Genomic DNA, 17,988 nt, shown 5'->3' on the forward strand with positions numbered 1-17,988 from the left:
GGGAACTTTATAAGCAGTGGGATTAATAGTGAAGAGAGAGAAGAATGGAATGAGGAGGAAAAGGCTGGAAAGTCAGGATAGATAAAGGTGAATTTATTTTGATTGATTTGAGGAAGGTGGAAAGGATGACCTGAGGAACACAGAAGAAGGGGTCTGCCAGGAAGAAGACACTATGTACCACTTTTTAAAAAAGATTTTATTTATGTATTCATGAAAGCCACACAGAGAGAGGCAGAAACACAGGCAGAGGGAGAAGTTGGTTCCCCACAGGGAACCTGATGCAGAACTCGATCCCAGGACCCAGGTATCATAACCTGAGCCAAAGGCAGACGCTCAATCACTGAGCCGCCCAGATGCCCCACAGTGTACCACTTATAATATAGAGGGGAATGGTGGGGAAACAGGTAATGAGAGACAATGAAGGGAGAATGCTGACTTATTTCAGGAATAAGAGACTATTACCTATTATCCTTTCATTTGCTGAAAATAAGAGGCATAGAGATAGTCTGTGATCTTTTTTTTTTTTCTTTTTTGAGATGGTCTGTGATCTTAATAGGGAAAAGAAGTAGATGCCTTATTTTTCTCAAACTCCATGAAATTTCATGGGTTAACACTCTTAGAGATAAATATATGGCAGGGGCACCTGGGTGGCTCAGTTGGTTGAGTGTCTGCCTTCAACTCAGGTCATGATCCCAGGGTCCTGGGATCAAGCCCTGCATCAGGCTCTCTGCTTAGTGGGGAGCCTGTTTCTCCCTCTCCCTCTACAGCTTCCTCTGCTTGTGTACTTTCTTTCTCTCTGTTAAATGTATAAATACAATCTCTAAAAAAAAAAAAAGATAAATGTATTGCAATCCAAATTCTCCCTCGTCCCACAGAATAAGGCTTAACTACCTCCTTCATTTTAAAGAGTATATGATTTGAATTTGATAAGGACCTCTTACTGATAGAATAATTAATAAACATTGCAAGTTCTATTTTAATCTACAGGATTCAAGCAGTATAAATCAGAATATGTTATTCATTCAAGAAAGTTGAAGGATAATCTTCCGAGACAAATAACATACTTGGTTTCAAATGATATTAAGAATACAGAAAGTTTTGTATATGTATATATGTGAAATATAATCTGTCAGTGGTAATGAAATAGTACAAAAAAATCATCAACAATGAGAGAGGAGCTAACATGAGACAATAACAGCTTTTATGTGGTAGAAATGACAAGTGAAGTATTTATTTGTACATAACAAAAATGTATTGGTTGGCAATACTCAATTTTTGGTTACACACACACACACACACACACATTATTTAGTAAACTGGATGAAAGAACTCTGACCTAATTTCTCAACCAAAATTAAGGTACCTGAGATCAAAGTGAAATAAATATGCCAAACTCATTCTTTTGCAACATAACAGCTATGGGAAGAAATCATACTGCAGACTTAATTTAAAAAGACAGGAGAAAATCTATTTTCCACAGACCAAAGCAGTGACTTACCCACACATAAGGAAAACTAAAATGCAAAAACAAGGCGTCATCAATAAAACGTTACAGGAGTAGCAATTCATATACTTACTACATGATCTCCATGTGTTTATGAATGCAATTATCATAAGTGGGTGAGTATTAATGCACATTATTTTATGGCTGCAAGTTCACTGGGATCAATTAATCTAATGTTCTGGTCAACAGTATTACTTGATATGTTAATTACTGAGGCTTACTGCATGATGATACTGGAAAAAAAGGCTACGTGACATGAAAATTAGCTCATATAACAGCATTCTACAAATGCCACTTAAGAGTGGAAATTATCTCATTTGTCAGCAAAAGGCTAGTGACAATGTACCTCCTATCGGGTTGGTGCTGCATGTGGCCAATCTCCTCCGGGCAGTCCTGCAACATGGGCTGGAGTTCTTCTTGTGGGGAGGGGGTCAGAGTAGCAGTGGACTGATGGCTATAAGACACAGCAGCTGGAGAAGAAGCTGCTCCCCGCACAGGGGGAGTGGGGCCTCGCTCATCTTCCTCCTCTTCTAGTTCATTCTGTTGCAAATACATCCTTGCTGGTGGCACGGGACATGGCATTTCTTGGTCATAGCTAAAACAAATTATAAGCACACTTCAATTTACTTCAGGTTATTCAAAGAAACTAGTTGTCTAGTTCATGGAGTATCAGCTTTGAATGGTTTTCTTAATCTGGGTTTTCTAAGCCACGTTTAGGCGGTATCATTAAAAAAATAGCTCACTATCACAAAGGTTTGTGAGCACTAGATGTAGTATTTTTTCTCTGAGATTACATTAGCATATTGTAGGCTCTGAGAAGTCATGCAATAAAGAAATCTGTTTAATGCAGTTTAACTTAGTACTTCCTACATGTGTTATATATAGTCTAGCCCTCTAAAAGACGACGTAGGGATGGTCCTACAGATGACCAGAGATGATATGCTAAACTCCTGAGAAAAATTACTCTTGAAAATCCTTTCTTGAAAATCCACCTTTTCTCTTAAATTATAATAGATCACTATTTCTTTGGTTGAGCACAAAATGAAGCAGTTGGCTTGCATTTAGGATGTTGAATAAAAAACACAATAAATAAAATAGTCAATAAACAATAAAATGCCCCACTACTCCTCTGCTAGAGATGTGTGGAAGCTATAGAAGGATCTGGGAAACATTCATGCCTTTCTCTTTCCTCCCACCGCAGGGCAGATGGTTATTGATTTGAATGGCAGTAATTTACTGCACTATATAAACTGTGTTCATGTTACCCCTCTCTTTCACTCATTCTCCACCTGTCTTGTTCACCTGAATTCAGGAAACTTGACGCTCATATAACATGATTTCTTTGTATCTTCCTTTACTTTATAAATCACACTACCTCTCTTTCATACTTCTTCTGTTTCCTGTCTCAAAATAACAGCAATCTGTTCACTCCTCCAAACTAGGAATCTTATAGTCATCTTGACTTACTCCTCTCTCCTCTCCCTTGAACTCTTCCCTGGTTCATCTCTGTTTCCTCTCTGAAAATCTCTCAAGTCCATCACCTTTCTAAAATCTGTTGTATGTGCTACTGCAATAACCTTTTAACTGATCTTTTTGTCTCCAGTCATTCTACCCCTCTGAATACTCACATTGCTATCAAAATTACTTTATTGTAATACGCACTACTCTCAGATCATTCGTTTGCTGCCAAGTAATAAATAGGCTCTCTAACTGGCTAGAAAAAAAATACAAATACCTAAACAAGACATCCAAGTACCTGTATAATCTGGCTCATACTTGGCTTCCCAGCTTCTCTCCTTCCCTCCCACTGATTCATCCCAGTCCTCTGGGAGGCTACATCTCTCTGTGGTCACAATGTTCATAAAACCCCTCCTCTTGATTGAGGACCATAACATTTGTCAAAGTCAAGAATTAAAGCCAATATATTAAGAAACTTTCATTCTTCCCACTTAGAATCAGTCTCTCCCTTTGGGCCACAGTTGCATCTCCTGTAGGCTTTTAAAAAACTATACCCACTTATTTCCTTTTAATACCTCTTCTGGCAGGCAAAAATAGCATAAATGTTGTTAAATAGCACCCAGTAAAGGAATTTTTTAAAAAATATAGTCAATTCTCAATTTTTGCAGATTTTATACTTACAAATTCACTTATTTGCTAAAATTTATTTGTGACACTAAAGCTAACAGTCGTGAAAAATTTGAGTCACTCTACCTTTTTGTTTGAGCTTTTATATTGTAAACGAGTGTCCTTTCTTCAGACTAACCAGTGCCACACTATTCTCAATGTTTGTCTTTATATTGATAATTTCCCTGTTTAAATATATTTTTTAAATTTTTATTTATTTATCATAGTCACAGAGAGAGAGAGAGAGAGAGAGAGAGAGAGAGGCAGAGACACAGGCAGAGGGAGAAGCAGGCTCCATGCACCGGGAGCCCGACGTGGGATTCGATCCCGGGTCTCCAGGATCGCGCCCTGGGCCAAAGGCAGGCGCCAAACCACTGCGCCACCCAGGGATCACGATAATTTCCCTGTTTAAAGTAACCCCCAAGTGTAGTGCTTTATGGTGATCTAGTGTTTCTAAATGCAAAAAAGGTTATAAGTTATAATAGGGGATCCCTGGGTGGCTCAGCAGTTAGTGCCTGCCTTTGGCCCAGGGCGGGATCCTGGAGTCCCAGGATCAGGTTCCATGTGGGGCTCCTGGCATGGAGCCTGCTTCTCCCTCTGCCTGTGTCTCTGCCTCTCTCTCTCTCTCTCTCTCTCTATCATGAATGAATAAAAAATAAAAAAAAATCTTAAAAAAAACATGCCCTAATAGACAAAATATATACATTAGATAGATTTGCTCGGGAGTGACCTATGGCAGGCACTATTAGCTGTGAGTCCAATGTAAATGAATCAACAATACATACACATAAGGTGTCCTGAAACAAAAACACACATAAAACAAGATTATGCATGGATCAGATGACAATAACATGTGACCAGAGACTTGCAGGAACCTCTTCCTGTGTTTCCCTGAGGGGTAATGGCTCAGTATTCACTAATTAAATGCCTGGAAAAACAAAGGTACAGAGCTTTGTTTCCTGGCATATTTGAAACTTATGGAGAATGAAACAATGTCTTTATTTTTACAATAGTCACTAAAAAAAGACTGTATTTTTAGGTGGAATTCCATATTCTTGTTGTGAATTCTCTATGTCAAGTGAGTTCTCCTCCATTGATCATACCAGTGAAGCATCTGTTTTGCTTTGTTGGAACGTATTATGTCCAGTTCTACAGAATGTGGAGTGAGGGTGTAATACCCTAACTTTCTTATTGCTATCATGTGGTTATTTACACTTTTGAATCTGTGTGAGAGACAAGTCAGTGAGTTTAAAGTCCCACGGTTTTCAGTATAGCGTGATAATACCTAAGAACAAACAAAAGGGTTTTTTTAAACATTTTTAAAGATTTTATTTATTTGAAAGAGTGAGCAAGAATGACAGAGAAAGAGAGAGAGAGAGAGAGAGAGCAAGCACACGCTGAGGGAAGGGCAAAGGGAAAAGCAGGCTCTCCGCTGAGCAGGGAGCCTGAAGTAGGGCTTGATCCCGGACCCTGAGATTATGACCTGAGCCAAAGGCAGACACTTAACTGACTGAGCCACCCAGGTGTCCCCAAACAAAAGTTTTCAAGATACCTTAGCTGTGGTATAAATTCACACATTTGTTTTATGAAAATACAAGAATATGCAACAGAAATTCTGATATTTGTGAATCTAAAATCATATTTATGTATGATTATATATCATGATATATATATGTGATCTTGTATACACTGATATATTGATGATTATATGTCAATTACATGTAGATAATGTAAAAATATAGGTAAATCGTGTATGTATGTGTTCATGATTCATAATTCTTAGTTCCAAAAGAAGCTTCCAAGGCACAAATTCCTTTTTCTTTCTTTCTTTCTTTCTTTCTTTCTTTCTTTCTTTCTTTCTTTCTTTTTGTTTTTGTTTTTTTTGTTTTTTGTTTTTTAGCAGTGCTGGGGATGTTTTTCAAGTCCTTCTGACAGAGCAATACTGTTTTTTTTTCAGAGACAAATGTTTATAGACCTTAGGAATGTCTCCCCACTTGGTGATCTAGTTTAATAACTACTTAATATGGGTTTAAGGAAACATACTATTCCACTTACATCTGTTATGAAATTCTTCTTACCTTTCATCTACAGAAATATTGTACTCTTCACTATTGCTATGAGGAGGAGGATGCGCTGGGGGAGGAGGAAGCAGGTCTGCCCAGTTCATGCCACCTTGTTTTGGTACTTTGGGTGTCCGTGCCCCTTTCTTGTGCCCTTGACTCCCTTGAAAATAAATAAAATCCAAGTCTCTTATTTCTGGCCTTTAAGATTTTTCTGTTATCCACAGGTGATTTATTTCCTGTAACTATGATTGTATAATTCATGTATGCATAAGCAGATAAATATACTTTTCTTCATTAATCTTAACTGAACTTTGTACAATAGAAGATGCAACGTACTGCCCAAGTTTAACTGCAAAATAAATAGTGAAAAAGCAATAAAACCGCAAATGAATTTTATAAGTCATATCATTAATAGTGATCTTCTTACAGCAATTAATTGCATTATGGATTATCACCTAAAACAAATGAGCTGTAGACATATTTTCTGAAGTGCCTTTCTATTATTTAATTGCTGGAACCTAAAATACAATATGATACAGATACGATCTATTAGAGTTTCACTGTTGCATTAAATCACTGAATATATATAATTTGTACTTGTCCATTGAAATGTTTTAGGCACAATGAAATTACTAGTTTTCATCAGAAAGGCAGGTGCAGATGAAAATTATTGCTGGAAGAACTAATATAACTAACAACAAAAGAAGCAGAGAAATTATTTTTTAAAAGGGATAAAAGTGTTTTTAATCCCAGTTTCTACAAAATTATGGCTTATTGTAAAATGATGTTGCTTGAACATTTTTTGTAGTTGGAAATAACCCAATTATTCAAGTGCCATAATGTTCGGATTTAGATTTGGCATATTCTTTAAACATAGGTAACTGCACATTTTAGGGTAGTCATTTTTGAATAATTTGGGGTCAATAGATATTTGGGGATAAAATAACCTTTATTGCCCTCCTCCAATATGATACATTTTAGATTCTTATGGAAATTATAGGTCTTTTTATTTTTAACCTCTCTGAAACACCTCCAAAGTACATGGTGCATGAAACAGGTCTTGGTATATTCAATGTCCCTTTATTTATTCATTTTTTAAGGCACTTACGAATTTTCAGCCCAATCCCAGTGTTTGTTAAGCCAAATGTTCTTGAACTGGTATGTTACTACACCAAACATGGGCCAAGGGACTGGCTATTAGTAATAAATTATGATTCTCAGGCCTCTACCTGTATGTCTCCATTTTTTCTTCCTTTACTCAGTTGTCCTATATTGGAAAGGCTCTGCGATTATCATGCACCTGGCCATACTTTAGCACCTTTCTCTGATTTCTTGGCAGAGATCTAACAACTCCATCTGTCCCAAGAGGCCTAACATTACAAATCTCTGCTACATATCATTTGCTTGCTTCATTCTTTCTCCTAATTAACCCTAGACAATACATTTTTATATCTTTTTTACCAAATATTCACAGGATGCCAAATAATAAATAGCAGAACATCAAGATCTAGGTCTCTAAGCTGAGGGATGGATAAAGTCAATTTAAAATTAATAATACAGAATCATTTTAATCACAAGAACCATAGAATCATTTTCCACATTAAGATACGATTTTCTCTCTAAGCAGCTCAGAATTCAAAGACGAAATGGCATATCAAACATTAACATATTTTTTATAGTTTTCCCAAGAGTAGATCTTTAAAAGAATTCCTGTAACTTCAGGGTTTCCTTACTTAAAACAAAAGTCCTTAGTAAGAGTTTCGTTGTTAAAAAAAAAAAAAAATCAAGCAACATATAGTAGAATAAGAAAAGATCTAAAAAGGTAAAGAGCCATTTCTAAACTCCTTTAATTCCAATAGGAATAGTTTCAATCAGTATAAAATGTAAGCTTGAAAATGCCAAATCAGCATGCTTAGTCAAGGAAGATGATAAGATGCAAATGCCATGTTCCATACAGAAGGAGTAGAGACACTGGCTGAAAGCACCAAGTAACAACTTCAATCCAGGTATTGAGAGGTGATATTTCTACCCTGTCCTGGAGAAACATACCAGAGTCAAGATCAGTTGGTTCTGTTCTCATTGTGGTGTGACTCGCCACATGTTAGTTCTAATAATGAACCGCCTTTAATTAGAAAAACAGGACTTAAGTACCAGTGAACTCCCATCTGCAGCCTCTATCAGGAAAACAGGTGGCAAACAGCTGCAACAGCATGAAGACCACAGGGAAGAGGACTCACTGTGGATTCGAAGGCACTTACAAACTCACATTGGGAGGTTACTTTATGAGGTTTTAGGACAAGAACTGAAGGAGAGTAGAGATTACAAACTGAGGCAGGTTCCTATTGTCTCTAGATCTCAGGTTATTGTCTCTTAGGCTTGTGATTCTGCTCAAGTGCACTCAGATTTTATGTCTTCTATAGCCTGTGTCAAATGGTAACAAATTTAGCAGATTAACTACATGCCCAATGTTTTTCCTTTTATTTTGGCCAAGGGCAAAAAAGAAGTTTCAACTGCCTTTTAAAGTCTAGGCCATGTTTCTGGCTTTGTAAAAGTTCATTAGCAAGGAGGGGAATAGGATTTTTAATCTTCGTTACTAAACAGAACATAAAATAGTTTAGTGAGTGGACTGTCTCTCAAACTGCAGAGATAAGACCCACAACTGGAAAAAATTCAAATTATATAAGGGCTTACACATGTCATAGGTGTACATTAGTTCATTAGCATTCAATTTGTAATTCTGGAATATATCATCTTTCTAAAGGAGAGACTGACTTTCTCTTTGGTTTCTTCATACTTACCAGATGTACTACTGCCCCGGTCTGAACTGTTGTAGGATCCTCCTGTATTCTGGTCATATGATTGGTTGTATGGGATAGTTGGAGGAACTGTGTCATTTGCTCGATAATCTAGATATTTCAGATGGGAAAAAAAAAACACACTTTTATTTTCTCTTTGATGCCTTAATCCTTTACCAGCAATTAAGCTTTTAAGTTACCATGTTGATCACTTGCTAAGATGTATGGTAGGTGTAAAGGAGGAAAAGTCAAGAAAAGATAGGCATGTCTTCCTTAAGATTTATAAAATACAAATTCTTTGCATCATCTCCTTTGTATAAATCAGACTGATATAGATATGTACAAACCACATGAGGGACTATTTCTTCTCTTTAAAATATTTACAAATCAGCTAAGGCAGAAATCAGAATTGCTTGACTTCTTAACTTTAAAAATGTAACAACAAAATAATTTTAACCATAAGAAATCAGGGAAGTATGATGTCTGCAAATCATTAAAAAATAATAAAAAGCCCGAAGCTTGTCAGCAAGATTATATCTAATAAAAAACATATCCATGATAAGAAAACAAAGTATCTCAATCTGCCATGGAAATGCTTCTCCTTACTCAGGCAAAGGTAAAAATCCAAATGATAAACTTGCTACTGGAATGTAATGGGTAATAATCCATCAGTTTAGTGGCATTCCAAGTCTTTATTACAGTTGATATACCAAGTCTGTTACAAGCAGTGTGAACAATAAGATCCCTGAAATATTTGTGCAGAGGACTGTCAGAACTTCCCAAAGACCACAGTAGAGCCATATACTAAGGAGGAATAACATAACAACAGTTGGAATTCCTACTGTAAACTATAGGTTTGTAGAAACTGTCCTCCTCATCATTGTCAGCCTTTGTTACAAACTTGTGCAAGAGTCTTAACAAACATATACTGAACTGGGTTTTATGCTAATCAAGTATTTTCTCAAACTTAGAAAAAAGCAGGATGACTATATTGTTAAATCAAAAATATACCACTAACTTAATCAAATGGGATGTTTGTCAGTTACCTTTTTGTAATCTCCAACTGTAATACATTTTATTTCTGAGGAGAATGGTCATAACTCAAGCCTAAAGAAAATAAATCTATGTCTCTAGTTATCTACAATAATATGTGTCATTTACCTGGACACTCATGCAAAGTTGCCCTGATCTATTCATATTAGAGGATGCTTTTTTTTTTTTTTCCCCAACAGGTATAACTTTGCAAATAATGTTATTCAAGCAGCAGCCTAAAGGGCTACAAAAAAATCAAATACAAAAAAAAAAATCAAATACTTACCTCTTCCAACTCACACATATTATAATAGAGAAACATTCCCCTTAGGCTACAAAATACTATTTCACTGCTACCAGTTAACACTAAATTTCCTGTAGGTTCTATCCTGACAGACTTCAATCAAGTCAACCAAAAAAATTAGGTTCTAAAAATCACACATCGTAGCAGTCTTAGTGACCGCATGAGGTAGGAGAAATACAACCAATTGAACCACTTCTCCAGTTCAAGCTTAATTTCATTATTTTTCCTCAGTCTGATATAAAACCGCCATTCGTTTATATGACCATGTAGAAGCAATTATCTTCCATTCTCGAGTGGAAAGAATGGGATAGTCTATTTATTTAAAATGTGAGGTATTGTGACGGTTGTACATCTGCCTTATGAATAAAAGATTGTGCTAAGCAATCCCTCACCTACGATTAAATTTAAATGAATCTCAGAACCATTTGAAAATAGTTATATATTATTATAAAATCAATTTTCCAAGGTTATTGTTGTGCTAATTAACTCTTTGACACTGGAAATTTCGAAAACAAAGAAATAAGGAAACGTGAGTAACAAAAGAAAGATTTCATTTGCTCATTCCAGGGAAGTTTGGACGTGTAGGGCTGAAAGGTTAAGGGTACCGATACAGAAGGGGATGGGAATAAAGGCAAAGCTCTTCACCTTTGTTCAGTTTGTTTTGCTCCATGATGTTATACTGAACTGGTGGCACTTCTTGTTTCTGCTGGCCGGGAGGTTTCCAGTGCTTCTCGCTGGAGTCCCCGCTGCCATTGTTCATGTTGTTGCTGAGGTTTGACTGGATGAGCTGGGTGGTGGCATAAGGAGTGGGCTGCCCTGATGGATTGACAAAACGCCCATCCTTCAGATTTGGGCTATTGAAGGTTTTCATCTCATTGATTTTGTTACTAAGGTCCACATCACCATAAACAGTTGACTCAGGGAGCATCAGATTTGTTTGTTTGTTATCCAGTTGGTTGTTATAATTTGCTATACAATCGGCTACGTGCAACGGAGAGGAAAAGGAAAAAGTCATTCTGCATGGTTATTCGTTTTCAATTTCTTTGTAAGTAGCTTCGTGAGTCACAATCAAATTGTTATGTAAGGTAAAAATGGGCTTAAATATGATCAGTAAAAAGGGCTAAGTATTCATATGTACTTTCTAAAGAAGGGAGTTCAAAAGTGAGGAAATGAGAGAGGACATAGAGAAATTATATAGAGACTAATTTTGAACTTGAATTTAAGAGGATTTTCCTTTAACAACCCCATTAATAGGAATTTCACTTAAATAATATACATTGCCAAATTGATATTTTTCTAGCCTGGCATTACTGACCTATCTGAAGCTACTAGTTAGTTGTTGGAGCAAAAGAACAAACCATATATATTGAGAATCCAAACTGAAGGGGGGGAAAAAAAAACAAACTCTTCCTACACATCAAAGAATTTGAGACTTTAATATTTGATAATCTACTCAAAAGACATGAGGAACAGAGGTTAAAAGGACAGTAAATAGTGTTTAGGATAATTTTATCAGATCTTTCCTTGGTCGTGTAGGATAATCATTATCAGGGGAGGATGTTATATAATCATTCTTTCATGGTTTCATAAAGACACCCCAAGAAGTATAAAATGAAAATAATGATGATGAAATGATGTAAGTAGCCTGAGTAATTTAATCAAAGAAAGCCTGAAATAATATCTAATTTGTCTACTATTTCAATTTCCCTTTAATTTGCTCTTCATTGAAGTATTAGAGAATGAAATAACTGATGGAATATTTAAAATTAAATAAATAGAAATTTAAAACCTGCAGTTAAAAATATTAAAATAGCAGGAAGAACTAAAATTATAATTTAAAATTAAAACTTTTTTTAAATAAAAAAATTTGTCAAGTTACAATGGCTAAAATACCATTATTTTATTCATGTAGTTCATAGTGGCACCCACATTAACAGCTCACCTTGAAGTCTGGTTTTTCAGCTGGATATCTTGATGAAAAATTAACATGGTTGCTACTAAAGGCATAAATGTGAATATAATCTTAAGAGAAATATGCAACTTCTCTGTAATACTGAACTCAATTACTCTGCATTTTAACAATAAATGAACAGGGAATGGGAATATGACTCACCTGGCCTTTAATAATTTTAATAATTTAACAGTGGTTAAGAAATATTATTAAAGGCCATGTGGTTTTGTCAGTTTCATTTCTCTTCACCAATTTTTCTAAATGAGTGGGATTCCATAGAATTTTATGAGATGATGGACATGTTCTATTAGGCATTATCCACCTGTGTCTAGTGGCTCCTGAACACTTGAAATGTGGCTAGTGCAAACAAGGAACTGAATTTTAAATTGTCTTTTGTTTAATGTAAATGTAAATAGCCACCTGTAGCCAGAGGCTATCATATTAGATGACACAGCTCTACATATTAAAGTGGGTATTGTCACCTTTTGTCTCCTATAGAGCTCAACAGTTTTTTTTTTAAATTCGCTATCATGTAAGCACCTATCTATACAACTAAAACATTGACCTTTGGGACATCTGGGTGGCTCAGTGGTTGAGGGCCTGCCTTCAGGCCAGGGCGTGATCCTGGAGACCGATTGAGTCCCACATTGGGCTCCCCGAATGAGCTGCTTCTCCCTCTGTCTGTGTCTCTGCCTCTCTCTCTCTGTGTCTCTCATGAATAAACAAATAAAATCTTAAAACGCACACACACACACACACACACACACACACACACAAAAACCCCATGGACCTCTGGAGAACCGGGGTGTACTCACATGGATATGTCACACCCATATCTATATCCATATTCAGTGGAGACTCTGGACTTGTTTTAAGGCTAGACATACAGACTGCTTCATGATTTGTTTTTTAGTGAAGACACACAACATCTCCACTTAAATGCTACCTTCTATTTCTCTTTTTCTTAGTTCCATGGGTTATTTTACTTCTCTACTCATATCTTTTGATTCTTTATGATTCTTTTAATATTTCCCAATTGGAAATGTTGAAGGTTTTCATTCTGTTTTCTTTTTTTTTGCAAGAAATCATGAGTAATTTCCTGTTTATTCCTTTCAATATTTTGTACTCTACATCCATTATTTTAATGTAATGTTTTTAGCATGAAATCTTAATGACATAATTTACTCACTCATATTTCTGAACCAAAAACACAAAATATAAAATAAATGTATGCATACACACCTGCAAGATATATATTTCTGATATCTCGGGATTCACTTCTACACGATAAAACTTTGATTTAAATTTCAGTTAATTTTCATTCACAATTTACAAATTTTTTATTACTGTTGTACAGTTGCTATTATTTTTGTTACTGCTATTAAAGACTTTTGTTCACTATAACTAGAGATTTATAAACTTTTTGATTTGTTCTATTCCCTAAATCTTAAAAATACTTAATTACAAATATAAATTATAAATACATACATTCTCATAAAGATGAATGCCTTTGCACAATTTCATTTTTCCTTGTTTGCTATCTATTCTAGAGTTCATACTCTCCATCCTCCCAGTGCATATTGGGAAACTCTGGTGGAAGAAAATATAGAATCGGGGTAATTCGCTAGACAACAGTCAACATTTTATGAAAATGTTGACCAAATTTTCCTTTCCAGTGTAGGGGGAGGGGAAGAAATGTATCCTCCTGTGGCCAGTCCTTGTGCTTAGACTTATGGAGCTGTCTCTGCATCTCTAACCTGGGCGACTGTAGGTGGTCAGGTTGTTATCACTGTTACCATTGCCTGCCGTACAGCAATTGATAGAGCAGTCATTGTGATTGTTGCCAGTATTGGGCCACGTGTCTGCCAGCCAGGGCTGTGTGGCAGGTTCGCTGATGTTCAGAAGTCCTGGCCTAAGGAAAAAATAATATATATACATATATAAGCACATGTTTTATTAATAGCAAATAATATTTCCTATTCAGACTTCCAACAAATTCATCTCACTGTTCTTACAAATAACTGGGTCAGCTATGCTGAATGATGGTACTATTCCTTTTATTTTACAGTTATTTCTTTACAAGATAACTATAATGGAATATGATGTCTTGAGGATGTCCCTCAGTTTATAGGGCCATAGCATTGTAAACTGGCACGGTCAGGCTTCAGACTTGAAATACAGTACCATATGCAATGCTCTACTTTAATCACAGTGACTAACAAACATGGAATCTAAGAATACGGACACCTATTTTTTTTTTTTTTAGTGTTTTCGTTGCTTAAAGAATACCATATTTGAGACAGTTTACACTCTTTTGTCTTTGACTCACACACACACAAAAATCATGATTCTTCTTATGACTTCAGTAAAAAATGGAACAAGCTCCTTTACTCAAACAATGGAACCTTCACAGTAAGCATCTTTGCATAGTTTTCTTCAAAACCATTTGTCAGAAACACTGAGTTTGGGGCTCTCTGACATTTGCAGAGAGCCTCATCAATGTTTCAGTACACAGCTCTGTGAGCTTGTCAACACTTTCTGATGGTGACAATGTAAAATGCCATAAATTCCTACATAAACAAAGCTACTGAGTTAAATCTGGTAAAACAAAAAATGCCCACTATAAGAAATATTAGTGTTCCTGTATTTTTTGGCATAGCACATGTTAATGCTCTTTCACTCTATGTTGGGAATGCAAAGTGCATCAATGGCTATTAGTGGGAACCCAGGACCACTAGTGCCAGAGACACAGACTTGAGTCTAAGAATGATATTCCTCATGTACTTTTTCAACACTGACTCCATTTGATAATTTAGCAAAAGGGATGATGATGCATGGTGTGCTGTCAGAGCCACAACATATAGACTGGTACTGCAGATTCTGCAAAGATTTCCTTCGCCATTTTCTTCATTAAAATACAATATCCATGCTTCTCATTAACCCAGGAAGCAAGAACCTGACTCTTCACTCTCCAGGTTTCCATGACAAACAGATAGTTGACTGAGGAAACTAAATAATGCAAATGATGGTTATTTGAAGAATGATTCACTCCAAAGGAAGAATCGGGATTTATAATATATATGTCTCTGTACATGTGCAGATGTACGTATGTGTATATATATATCTGTAATAAAAAATGAATATTTACTTTTTGCTTACAACGTGTGAGATATTGTTGAGTTCTTTACATGCATCAACTCATTTAATTCTTAGAATAATTAGACAAAAGAGTTACTACTATTATCCAGATTTTACAGATGAAGAAACTGACCCTCAGACAAGAAGGTTAAGAAACATGTGCATGGTTCTATGAAGTGAGTGAATGACAGGGCTGGGATTCAAGCCCAGGTCCTCTGGCTTTAGAATTCACTGGAATCCAGGATGCTATAAACCTACCTATTGGGGAGTGCTAAAATTTCCTTAAGTCCTCAAATATTCATATAAGAGAAAGAGTGGGGGAAATGTCTACAGTCTCGAAATTCAGAATAACGCTGTCAACACTAAGCAAACTTATTATTAATATTGTTGATAAAAACGTGCTTTGAAGAGCACTTGTGCTGCAATGTTGAAATCTAAAACATTTAAATGCAAGCTGTATCACAGATATTTGGAGCCTTTGAAATAGATGTTGGTTATAGAAATTCTGCATCTAGTAATCTTTAGCTCTACTTACCGTATTTTCACTTGAACTTAAACCAAGTGTGTTATCACTGTAGCAGCTATTTAAAATATATTTCCATATTTGACACTGTAGAGATATCATGGGTCTAAAGCATGGGTCAAGTGGAAATTTTTCAGTCTGACTTACACGTTTCAAGAGGAATAGACAATGTATTTATGCTACCATGATTCTCTCAGAAAGGTACTTTGAAAGTGAATGTTTTGATATCATAAGCTGAAAGAACTTTCCATATGTATGGGTGATTTCCAACAGGAAGTAAGATTAACAATTCACATCCTGACTTTGGTTTAGACTCATATTTGTAATATTAATTATTTGGGGAAGAAGGTGAACCACAGATTATCAACCCATAATGAAGCTTAAAATGTTATGTGTATATTTTAGAGGTCTCTGAGGAAGTTCGGGTCGTATGCAGCTACCCTGATAAGGGTGTTAGGGACTTTTTAAACTACCAATCTCATAGGTTATTTTTTTGTCTTTAAGATAGTTTTAGTACACATGACAGAGATTTAGCTGTTCAACACTAAGAAATTAAGCAGAAGCAAAACTCAGTGCTGGTAATTAATGTATGTCTATATTTTTTTACCATATAATATTAGATGTTATATTTTTATACTAATATATCTGAGTTTTGCTTCTTTCTTCCTTGTGTTTTAAAAGACAATATTACCAGGGAAAAGAAGTCAGGAGGGCTCATAATACCCAAACTTTTCTTCCAGTTCATATTAAGGGGATAAAGTTTGTCTCACAAAGGAAAAATGGACACTACATTTAAGTAATTGTGCAGTAATTACTTTCGTTTCCTCTGCTCTACTTATTCCAGATACCCCAATCATTCATTCAAACAAAGCAAGGCAAAACAAAACAAAACAAAAACCAACCTATCTGAATTCCTAAACCACCAAGTAAAACACTAGAGGGTCGCAGAGCAGGAGAAAATGTTAAGAGGGCCTTGGCAGTAAAGGTTGCCTGTAGACTGTCTCCTCTTTCCTTTAATTCATTGCTTTAAAGGGTTCTGAAGCCCAGGAAGGAGCAAGGGATAGATTTAAGAGGGGCCAGGATTTTAGAGGGAAGCAAGGCCTGAGAGCTGTTTCTTTGTCACCACCTCCCACTGTGAGGAAATGATTTATTGGCATTCTCTCTGGCCTGATTTTCTTACTTCTTTCTTCAGGATTTCTCTGCTGTTCCCAGGTTTATGCTGTAGTTTGGATTTTAAGCAGTGCTTTTGGAAGAGGTTCCTGGAATGTCTGAGGTATGGAAAACAAACGGGCAGCAACAGCTACATAATACTTCTTCCATAATCCTTCCCTGGGTTATATCACAAGCCCTTTGCCCTTTCCAAGGGTGGGAAGAGGTCTCTTTGCTTACCACAATCCTCATTTTCCCTTTTCTGGGAATGGCTAAATTCACAAGAAAAGATTTCTGGCTCAGCCTTCTCCTTTATTATATTTTCTGTTGCAATGACTCAATTCTGCCATTGTGGTGGGAAAGCAGTCACGGACTATATGTGAACAAATAAGTTTGGGTGTATTCTTAAAAGACAGGCAGCAGACTGGACTTGGCCCAGGAGCCATAATTTCCTGACACCTGATATAAACAAAAGATAATTGCATTACCTTATGCTAGGTGCTTTAACTGTGATATTTACACAGCACTAAAAGTTCATGGAAGACACAGCAGGTGAAGCTCGGCAAAGTGACAGCGGCGGGGGTGGGGTGGGGTAGAGGGGAGCACATTCCGGGTTGATGGAATACAGATCTATAGAAGAATTTCATACTGGAGATTGGCAGGTGGGCTGACACTGTGGATGTAGGGTATGACACTTAGAGATGGGAAATGGACCTGCAAAACCCTATAGGTTGCTGGCTTTATGGGCTGTGCTAAATTTGGACTTGGTATTTTAGTCATGGTGGGTTCTATTAAAAATGGAATCTAGAGCTACTCAGAGATATGATCCATAGGCATTTCAAAATACCATCTAGGCTCCAACGGCCAAAGGGAATTAACAGGAAGTAGCGCTAATGAATGCAGATAAAGGTAGGGCTGTGGGGAGTTTCTGCAACAGATAGGGCAGGAGAGCATGAGCGCTTGGCAGGAAACAGTACTATGGTAGTGAAGGGGGTGAAAGGAGAATCAACCAAGGCAGGGATGGATACAGAAGAAAGGAAGACTTGAGATGATGACTTCGGTATCATCAGCCAAATGAAGTGGGAGGGCCAAAGCAGATTCACAGAGTCGAAATGCCAGAGGGAAACCAGAGTTTAAGGGATGGACATGAGAGGTGAGTGGAGGAGTTAGGTCACTGCCCCTTCTCTAACTACAGATACACAGAACACAGATATACACACAGACACACACACACACACACACACACACACACACACACACACACTCTGATTCCTCTTCCCCCCTCTCCTGGGAATCTACCCAAACACATACCGTGGCTAATAAAGGAGACTTCTTCCTGAAACACTCCTGATCCCTCTTATTCTGCTCTATTTATTCCAAAGCACTCATCGACTGCTGATGCTAG

The 17,988-nt window shown here is 36.6% G+C and overlaps 1 protein-coding gene across 22 annotated transcripts in view; it reads right to left on the minus strand.

Annotated features, from left to right (window-relative positions):
* Positions 1 to 17,988, minus strand: part of ROBO1 (roundabout guidance receptor 1) — a 1,128,624-nt gene that overhangs the window by 28,972 nt on the left and 1,081,664 nt on the right. For 10 of the 22 annotated variants that reach the window (XM_072738098.1, XM_072738092.1, XM_072738094.1 and 7 more), the window contains 5 exons: positions 13,531 to 13,685; positions 10,468 to 10,803; positions 8,490 to 8,597; positions 5,707 to 5,851; positions 1,851 to 2,099 (listed from right to left, as the gene is read on the minus strand). In XM_072738098.1, coding sequence (XP_072594199.1) covers positions 1,851 to 2,099; positions 5,707 to 5,851; positions 8,490 to 8,597; positions 10,468 to 10,803; positions 13,531 to 13,685 — 993 coding nt within the window. The remainder of the gene's footprint in view (positions 1 to 1,850; positions 2,100 to 5,706; positions 5,852 to 8,489; positions 8,598 to 10,467; positions 10,804 to 13,530; positions 13,686 to 17,988) is intronic. The other 12 variants (XM_072738103.1, XM_072738102.1, XM_072738104.1 and 9 more) reach the window with 3 other exon arrangements.

The sequence above is a fragment of the Vulpes vulpes genome, chromosome 15 (assembly GCF_048418805.1).
Source record: "Vulpes vulpes isolate BD-2025 chromosome 15, VulVul3, whole genome shotgun sequence".
In the NCBI taxonomy this organism is placed as follows: Eukaryota; Metazoa; Chordata; class Mammalia; order Carnivora; family Canidae; genus Vulpes; species Vulpes vulpes.